The sequence below is a fragment of the Salmo trutta genome, chromosome 27 (genome assembly GCF_901001165.1).
Source record: "Salmo trutta chromosome 27, fSalTru1.1, whole genome shotgun sequence".
Classification (NCBI taxonomy): Eukaryota; Metazoa; Chordata; class Actinopteri; order Salmoniformes; family Salmonidae; genus Salmo; species Salmo trutta.
In genome coordinates this window covers 7,619,279-7,628,195 of record NC_042983.1, presented here as the reverse complement: position 1 = coordinate 7,628,195, position 8,917 = coordinate 7,619,279, and the positions used below count along the sequence as shown (strand labels likewise).

General features: G+C 44.9%; 1 protein-coding gene across 3 annotated transcripts in view; it reads right to left on the bottom strand.

Annotated features, from left to right (window-relative positions):
- Positions 1 to 299: 299 nt before the first annotated feature.
- The window catches only part of LOC115164232 (zinc finger SWIM domain-containing protein 6), a 49,717-nt gene continuing 41,099 nt past the window's right edge, over positions 300 to 8,917 (bottom strand). For 2 of the 3 annotated variants that reach the window (XM_029716503.1, XM_029716505.1), the window contains exons 10-14: positions 7,999 to 8,134; positions 4,375 to 4,532; positions 4,051 to 4,214; positions 3,898 to 3,979; positions 300 to 3,731 (exon numbers count right to left, since the gene is read on the bottom strand). In XM_029716503.1, coding sequence (XP_029572363.1) covers positions 2,866 to 3,731; positions 3,898 to 3,979; positions 4,051 to 4,214; positions 4,375 to 4,532; positions 7,999 to 8,134 — 1,406 coding nt within the window. In that variant the 3' untranslated portion in view covers positions 300 to 2,865. The remainder of the gene's footprint in view (positions 3,732 to 3,897; positions 3,980 to 4,050; positions 4,215 to 4,374; positions 4,533 to 7,998; positions 8,135 to 8,917) is intronic. The other variant, XM_029716504.1, reaches the window with a different exon arrangement.

Genomic DNA, 8,917 nt, shown 5'->3' with positions numbered 1-8,917 from the left:
ATACTTTCTGAACACACTGTACAGGTTTGTGGGATTGGCCTAGGCTCCCCTAAATCTTGATTCACAAACTATGGATGTGAATTAATACTGCTGTATTAATTCACCCAGAGGTGATAGTTTAAAACTGCATAATTATTTTCTTCTTCTGGTGTGGTTGATGTTGCTGCTGATCCAAACTCTCCTGATTGAGCTCAACTCGCTGGTCTGTTTCTATGTCGACCAACACATCTTGTCGAACAGTCTTGTGTCTCAGAAAGAGATGTACTGTAACCATTCACAAAACCAAGGAGGCCAAAATGTACTTAAAAAAAAAAAAAACTTTAATTAAAACAAAACACAAATCAATCGACTCATTAACAAGATTATAAAACAGTGATTTTAGTTACATAAATAAATTGATATTGGTGTATCAAATCTTAATTTCATAAGCATGTATACATGGATCATTGTAATAAATAAAATGGAAAAACAGAAGATTCTATTTCCTACACGAACAGAACAAAAAATTTATAAAACAGCTAGAAAGAAAGAGGAAATCCTTTCATTAGAGGATGAGAGACACAGGACGACGTTTTTCCACCAAACACACGAGGAAAGGCTTTGTTAAAAGCACAGTTTACAGAGCCCATTCAGTTACTAATTAAGGACACTAAAGCTGGGACCAAGGCGACTTGGCTTTCACTTCTTGGAACACATTTGTTTGGTTGTTAGAACTCCTGTTTGGTTACTTTAAAAAAGTGTTAAGACAAGGCAAGAGAAAAGGCTGTTTCTTCTTTAAAAAGAACAAGAGAAAGCGCTTCAACAAAAAAAAAATAAAGAAAAATAAAGAAACAAGGCAAGTTATGAGTACAATTGCCGACCTTATACAGAGAGAGACGCACTTGGTCTGTGCCATGTTCAGATGCAAGCAGACAGGAGGAGAACTGTAGTACATTGCAGCGGAGCACAATTCCTGTCCTCGAGGGTCACAGTCCTTCTGGTTTTAATGGATCAATCTGTGTCATTGATTGACCAGAGATTTCACACTACTGGTTAGCCAGGTATTGGTCTAAAGTTAGAGCTCTAAAGTCATTTCTCAACAGCTGATCAATGTTATGAAAAATCTATGCTCAGGTTGCCATATGCCATGTACAGTGTCATTGGTATACTGCACATCAGTCAAATACATAAATCTCTTAATTGTGAAACAATAACAGAGTTTCACAGTACTCTAATAACTTGAATAGATACCAATCGAACCGTCGATACCAGTACAATAATCTCAGCCAATGTTTTAGTACTGACACTACTTGTGAGCCTACAGCAACCCTCCATTAGCCAAGTCAGTCTTTCTGACATGTTCCGTGGTAAATAAAAGTACAGAAAGACTAACAGAAAAAGAGCGAGCTACAGCGGCTTCAAGTATTTCACATTACATAGAATACTCTGTATAATTTAGTTAACGTATACTTTTGAATCCTCCATATTCAGACTTATACTATTGTATATATACACACAGTACAATAAATGCTTGCTCGTGTCACGTTTTTGTTTTCCTGTACTCGTTCGCTCTTCCTTTTTCCTTTTTAGAGAAATCCCTGAGAACGTCTGTTGACAGTTGCTGAAGGTTCTACACATAGAAGAGGCCTATTAGAACCCGAATTCTAATGCTATTCTAATTGTTCTATGGTTCCACACGCACAGAAAGCATTGACACTGGCCCGTTCTGGAGCGACACTCCACAACTATAACCATGATCTGTAGTTAGTTACCCAGCCCGACACATCTTCCAGTAGCCTGGGTCACTATTCGGTGCTGGTCTGTTTCTTTTTTTAGCTAACCTGTGTCTGGTTGTCTTGCCAAGGCAGCGATGTACTGTAGCATTGAATACAGAAACATTCAGGTAACCAGGCTAGTCTTCTGAGTACAGAAACAGTCAGGTATTCTGATCCACCTGATCTCTAATGGATTTCTTCCATTTCTGAAACACCAACACAGTAAATTTAGCAAAGACTGGGTTAAACTGAAGAAGGTATGAGACAACGTCTCCAGCAACAGTTTATCTTAAGACTTCAACCAAAAAAAAACAAAGCCACAATTACAAGTTTGATGGGTTCTAAGTACATTTTGGGATATATCTGCCATAATACATCAAATGCTAGTAATCGCTTTTGATAATACTCCATATCCTCATCTTACGGTGCACGTGGCATTACTGTAGTCCTGTACTGCCGTCCTCAACCTAACAGATATTCATTATTACTACATCTGAAACAACGAGTCTGTTAAGAGCATTACTCTACAACCTATCTCATGCCTATGACCTAGAGAAAACGCAAGTGCCGAGTCAACAGAAATGCTAATGGTGGTTTTCTCAAGGAGCCAAGCTGTGCAGTGCATCCTACGTTCGGTAGCCAATAGCCAAGAGGTGCTGTGTGGTTTTAAAGCCATAGTGTCTCTTTGAGGCTGCCAATGCGTTTTTACACAAGCGCTTTTGCACAAGGGCCTTTAGCCACTTGACAACATATACTCAGTATAAAACCAAAATAAAAAACACAATAAAAAAATGCTAATAATAAAAAATAAAAACAGAAAAAGTCATTTTCGTTATCCTGTTTTTCCTCTCGCACACACAAAGAAATACAACATTCACAACTTGACACATTTCTTCTTCTGAAAATAGAACACGTCTGTACACATAGCAATGATGGTAATAACGTTCATAACAATAACAGCAAATCACGATAATACCGTGTGGCTCTGTTGACTATTTCTTCTCTCCTTCTTTCGCTTCGTCTCTCTCTTTACTTGTCCATGTTCAAGTCCAAAAGAAGTTCAAAAAAGGCAGACTCGAGTTAATAGAAAAGTACTAGGGACCGACCCTGGTCAGCCAAACCTCTCCCTTACCAGCATCATGAGTTTCTTCTTGCCCTTGTAGATCTGTTTGAGGTTGTCTATGAACTGGGTGAACTGGATGTGTCCGTCGTGGGCCATGAGGAACGTCTCCCGGGACTTCCCCAGGAACTCGATGAACTCGCTGTAGTGCCGCGGGCTGATGTGCGTGAGGCGAGAGTGCGTGGTGTTGATGTAGGCCCCGATTGTGGCGTCCAGCAGCTGCCTGAGCGGAGCCTTGTCCAGCGACATCAGCTTCCCAGAGTTCCTGCGGCTGTGCAGCGCCGACACCATCCCCGGCGTGGTCAGCGTGCACCGCCGCAAAATGTCGGAAAGCACCGTGGCGCACTTCACGCTCTTCACCACCAGGGGGATGACGGCAGCCAGCTCGTTCTTGCCCAGCGAGTGACTCAGAGCGCAGGCCCACAGCACGTCGTTGATAGCCGGGTGGGTGTCCTGGTTGTAGCTGAGGTTTAGATGAGCCATGGCTAACGTGGCTAGCTTGTACGCCCTCATAGGGTACCCCCTGTGCTCCATGTACCTGGCTATCGTAAACAGCTGCGTGTAGCTCATCCCCGCGACGGCCGCGTCCAGGACGATCTGGTAGGCCGTCTCGAAGGCGATGTGGTCCTTCTCGCAGAGCGTGAGGGCGGAGAGAGCACAGTTCTGGGGGTCCTTCATGGCACACTGCAGGGCCAGGGTCCGGGCGGAGGAGGCCAGGTTCTCCTGCTGGTGACAGTCCAGGCGCAGGCGGACAATGGTGGTGTTGGACATGACGGTGGTGGCCACGATGCTGGTGGCCTCGGTCGGGGTGAAGAGGGTGAACCAACTCTGCATGATGCTGTCCAACGCATACACACCTGGGACACACACACACACACACACACACACAAAAGAGGGAGAAGTCAGGGGATTAGCAGAGTAATTTGAATAACAAGACAATCCATTTTCAAGCCCTCATCCTGTCCATGAACTAAATCTGTACTATATTATAGAAAGTCAAAAGGGAAAGTGGTGTACACGTACCTACTTCTGTTGCACAGGTAACTAACCACCGTACCATCTCCCTCCTCCTCCAATTTAACGTAGACAGGGTTATCCTCATCACCTGATGAACGAGAGACGGTTAGCAGTGGCAAAGAGGTGTGTGTGTGTGTGTTTATGTCTGTGTTTGTGTACCTGTAGCCCAAGCTCCAGTGAAACTTTGAGCAGTGTAATGTCTGGCAAGCTGTCCATCAGCGTAGCAATCTTGAAGGCGTCCTGGGCCAGTTTAAAGATGTGAGACGAGGAGTGGATGTTCTTCTGGATGGACTCTAGCACCGTCTCCAGCTTACAACTATCGCCTGGGACAACAGGGACAACACACGTACGGTACAATGACAAAGGAACCCAAATGTGTATGTGTGTGTGTTTACGTACGCGTGTGTGTGTTTACAGACGCGTGTGTGTTTACGTAAGTGTGTGTGTACGTACGTACGTGCGTGTGTGTGTGCGTGTGTTTACCTTTGGCTGCGGTCAGCATGGTGGAGGCCAGTTCACACTGCTGGGACTCTATGTGGGAGAGTGTGAACCAGCGAGGGTAGCGGTTGGGGACCACAGACACCATGTGATGGGGTCGCGACAGGTCACCTGACGAGGCTGTGGACTCCAACACAGGCAACCTGAGAAGCACAGAAAAACCATGTGGCTGATTATGATCACACACAGACGCACACCAACACACACAGGCGCGTGCACAAAGCACAATCAGCAAACGGACCTCCAGCAAGGTTTTGACAGTGTTCTGGAGTGTATTACGGTTGTTAGCACATTACTGAAATGTACTTCCAACCTAGTCCTTAATTACAGAACTGAATCAACTGTAGCAGAACGACTGTTTTCTTGCTGTTAATGAAGACATCGGCTTGGAACACCTGCTAATGTATAAACAGGCCCTATAGGACAGACTGACAGCACACAGAAACACACAGAAACACACAGCAGTCTTCATGTCTGCTACTGTGGGCAGCTCATCTCTAATTCAACCCTCTTCTTCCAGCCCAGTTTCAAAGGTCTCGCTGCCTTTGAAAGAGAAGAGAACCTGGGCAGATCAACCAATCACAAAAGCTAATTGAGTCCATGGGGAAATTTGGGGATTCACCTTCCAGGCCTCTATGGCTGGACACACATCAAACACATACTTACACACATCAGCGCATGTACACACGCACGCGGGCGCACGGACACTCACACACGCATTGCGCACGCACTTCAGAGAAAAGGGCCAGAGATACAATTTCCACGTGAGCACCAACAAAATCTGTATTTAAAACATCTTGATCTGAAGCCTGTTGGTCCTAGACAAGGTAATAAGGGGTTGGTCTAGATAAAAGGTGGGGGGGAAAGCAAGGTGAGAGCTGTGTGAGTGTGAACACGGACTCGGTGTGAAACGGAAGACATGCTGATGCCATAGCAACAAGGGGTTCATTCCAAACACATCTAAAGAGCTGCTAAAAGCTCCACCACAACAGGGGGGGACGACTTCTGGACCATTCATGGGGTGGAACGAAGCAACAACAAAAAAAGGCATTCCCTAAAGATTGGAGCCTTCGTCAACATTCCTGTCTTTGTGTGACTTACCGAAATTGGTTGCGGAGCTTCGATAAGCCAAAGCTTGGAAAATACTCCGCGTTTGAGTGAAAATCGTAAAAAAAAATCTGAAGCTGCATCTTTTATTCCACCTCAAAAACAAATCCATTGCTAGGGCTAGTATTATCCTGCTCTCTCTCTCTCCCTCTCTCTCCTACTCATACAGCCTACTACAGGTATATGTACGCACAAGCTAGGCTATACATCAACCATAAACATTACGATCTTACCATATCGATGACACTGTAAAACACTCAATGCCGTGTTTACAGCCAATACTCAAAACAGAACCGTAAAAGTCCCATTTTTACAATGACACGTGTATCCATTTAACAGTAAGCCGTAACCCACCCTTCAGTCCCAAGCCACTGACGAGGACAGCTACGGTGCCCGATTGGTCCTGTGGCACGATAGCGCCGTGTAAAACGTCACAACGGGATGCTTTGAATACTTTTAATACCAGAGGTGTTCAAGAGCGAGGGTGCCAGGGGCATCAGGGCAAGGGGCTCTGAAATTGTGCACGAATATTGCATTTTAAAAGCCTGTTATATTAAATGAGGTGTCCTTTAATATGGACCGCATGAAAAATGTCAATAAATCTTTTTTAAACATTTTTTTTATAATGAATAAAGACTTGCTAAACTGCCAAAATTCTGCATTTTGACATGTCCCTCTGCGCGTCCTCTGTGACTTCTAGGAAGTTTAACCCACTTTACTCCAACATTGATTCAAGTTTTCACCATCATTGTAAAGTCCTAGTTACTTTTGTTACTTTGACAATGTCATTTCGGAAGATTATTATTTATTTAATGTGATTCCCATGGACCCCAGGAAGAGTAGCTGCAGCTTTTAAAAAATGACAAAAATAATCCAAAATGTGTGATTCATTTTGAAGAAAAAAAACCTGTCCCTAATTTTAAGGTCAACCCTGTTACGTGAACTGAATTCTCATTTTAATATGTTGAAACCATAACTTTTGAAATATTTTTTTGTTCAAAAAGATATATTGAACATCTAATAGTCAAATTATAGTTTAAAAAGTAGGTGAGCTAGTTCTACTATTTATGGAAATGTTCTAGTGTTTTGTGGTGGTGGGGTCAAGTGCAAGTGCTGGTTAAGAGAAATGACAGAACTTGGGAATCTTGAAAACCAGGCGGCCTGCTGCCTACCCGATAAGTTGCAGGCACTTACTATAGTCCTTTGCTTTTATTTAACCTCTTGACATGGGAAAACAGGTTTTTTTATTAAGTTAAAAGGGTGCTCTTTATGACAGAATGTTAATATTTGGTAAAGAAGTTACACTACTTATTCACCTAGTTAACACCACTCAAAAAAGGCACCTATAAATTGGTGGAACGACCCGTAGATGGGATGTGAAAGAGAGAAACTATCCGGTTCCTTCATAGACTGGTCCTGGTGAACATCGGTGAGATGACTGAACTCTCTACCTCCTGGTTTTCACCCTCAGATGAAGTAAACGCTTCACAGACGTCTATTCACTTCCCCCAAATCGATCAAATCACGGCATCCGCTGGAAGACTTCGACTCGAGATCTCTTCTTTATACAAAACGCTCCCTAGGCCACCGCGAAGACGAGTCAAGGCACCACGGTAGAGACATTAGAACATCTTGATGGATATGCATCTTCATCAATCTAAAACTCCCGAAGCGTTAACAATATGAGGGTATTATCATGTCTTTCTACATAATATTCCATCCGCCCTGCACTAGTGAAATCAGCTGGGTGTGCCTATTGGACGTTCCTTGAGCTCAAGATCAATTCCTCCTTAGCGTTAAGCAGAGGTGTGAATAAGGAGAGGCTGTCTGAATCTATGATAGTGTTGTAATGGGCCATTAAAAGCCAGTCTTTTTACCTAGCCCTATATTTAACCAGCAGCACCTTTCCCATGGGATTGGGAAAGCACACACTGCTATCATATTACGCCAGCACCACGCTACATTGCACACATTCATTACGTGCTGAGCAGACAGACAACCAGGACCCTGGAGCAGCTAGAAGTAGTGGCCACATTATTCTACCTCACCCCCTTCCACAGGGCTGGCTGGGGGGGAGAAGTGGACTGGGGAGGGCTGGAGCCCTGTGGAAATGCTGCGGTGCAGTTTTCATTACACTCCAGCCTCTGCTTCGGCTTGCATCTTTCCGTACGCGACGTAGCTCTTCCTCGTTCACGTTCATTTAGCATCACCACATTGTTAGCATGGTTCAAAGCGCAGCTCGTTGAGAAGTGAAAATGGTAGAGAGATGTTAGCGTTAGCCACGTAGCTGTCCTGTCCCTGTAGGCCAGGCGTGTGCGAGCCTGCTCATTACACACACACTAATTAAACTCTCATTAACATCATTAATATGCACTGATCCAGGTCCCCCTACGAACATCAAAGCAGAGCCGCCCCATCTGCACAACACACGCGCACGCACAGCGCACGCACAACACAAACAACACACACACAACACAAATAATGATAAGGTGAGAGACTCACCGCATGGCTCTCAGTGCAATCTTGTACGCCAGTTCAGCGTCGTGAGGTAGGAGAGAGGTGAAGAGATAGCGGGTGAAGGTATGCATGGGAACACTCTCTCTGTGGACAATCTCTCCCAGGCCACTGTACGGCCCACCTGGGGACACATGGAGGGAGGAAGAACACGTTAACCCACAGGCCAGTGGGTTTCAGACAGGAAGAGGGTAGGGTGAAACAGTCTGGAACAAATCAAAAGAACATTGAAATATCAGATGCAAAAATAGAAAATACATTGAATTATATTTCGGTCTGTGGTGCCGTATAAAAAGGAGAATGTGTGAGTACAGTATACTTATAAGTTTGTGTGTGTGTGTGTGTGTATTATTGCGTGGCTAGACAGTGGCTATCATAGTTTCCTCCTCCCAGTCTCAGTCCAGAGGAGAAAAGGCCACGCAGCACAAAGCGGTCACCATGACGTGGTGAATGCCATATGGCCAGATGTGCAGACTAGGCTTCCCTCCCCCTCGTCTCCGCTGGGTTATTCTAGACTGAACAGCCCCTCCCCGCCCCCCGACCACAAGCCCCATTACAGTCTCCAGCAGTCTTAGGCCTTAGAGCCTGGGACTCAATTACCAACCAGCCCAGAGGTGGGTGGTCGTCCTGGGCAGAGGCAGGGGTTAGGGTGGGACTGGAGGTTTGAGGGCTGGGTCTACCATCTCTCCCACTCCCATAACCAAACCACAGCAGTCACATTCTGTCCCAGTACAAGATGTCAGTACAGTGTGTGTGTGTGTGTGTGTGTGTGTGTGTGTGTGTGTGTGTGTGTGTGTGTGTGTGTGTGTGTGTGTGTGTGGCTGCCGACACATCGCTAGTTTTACTGTGTGAGGCTTATTTTGGTCTGGCTTAAGGCGGTTCTAGTTATATTTACCCCACTGAATGA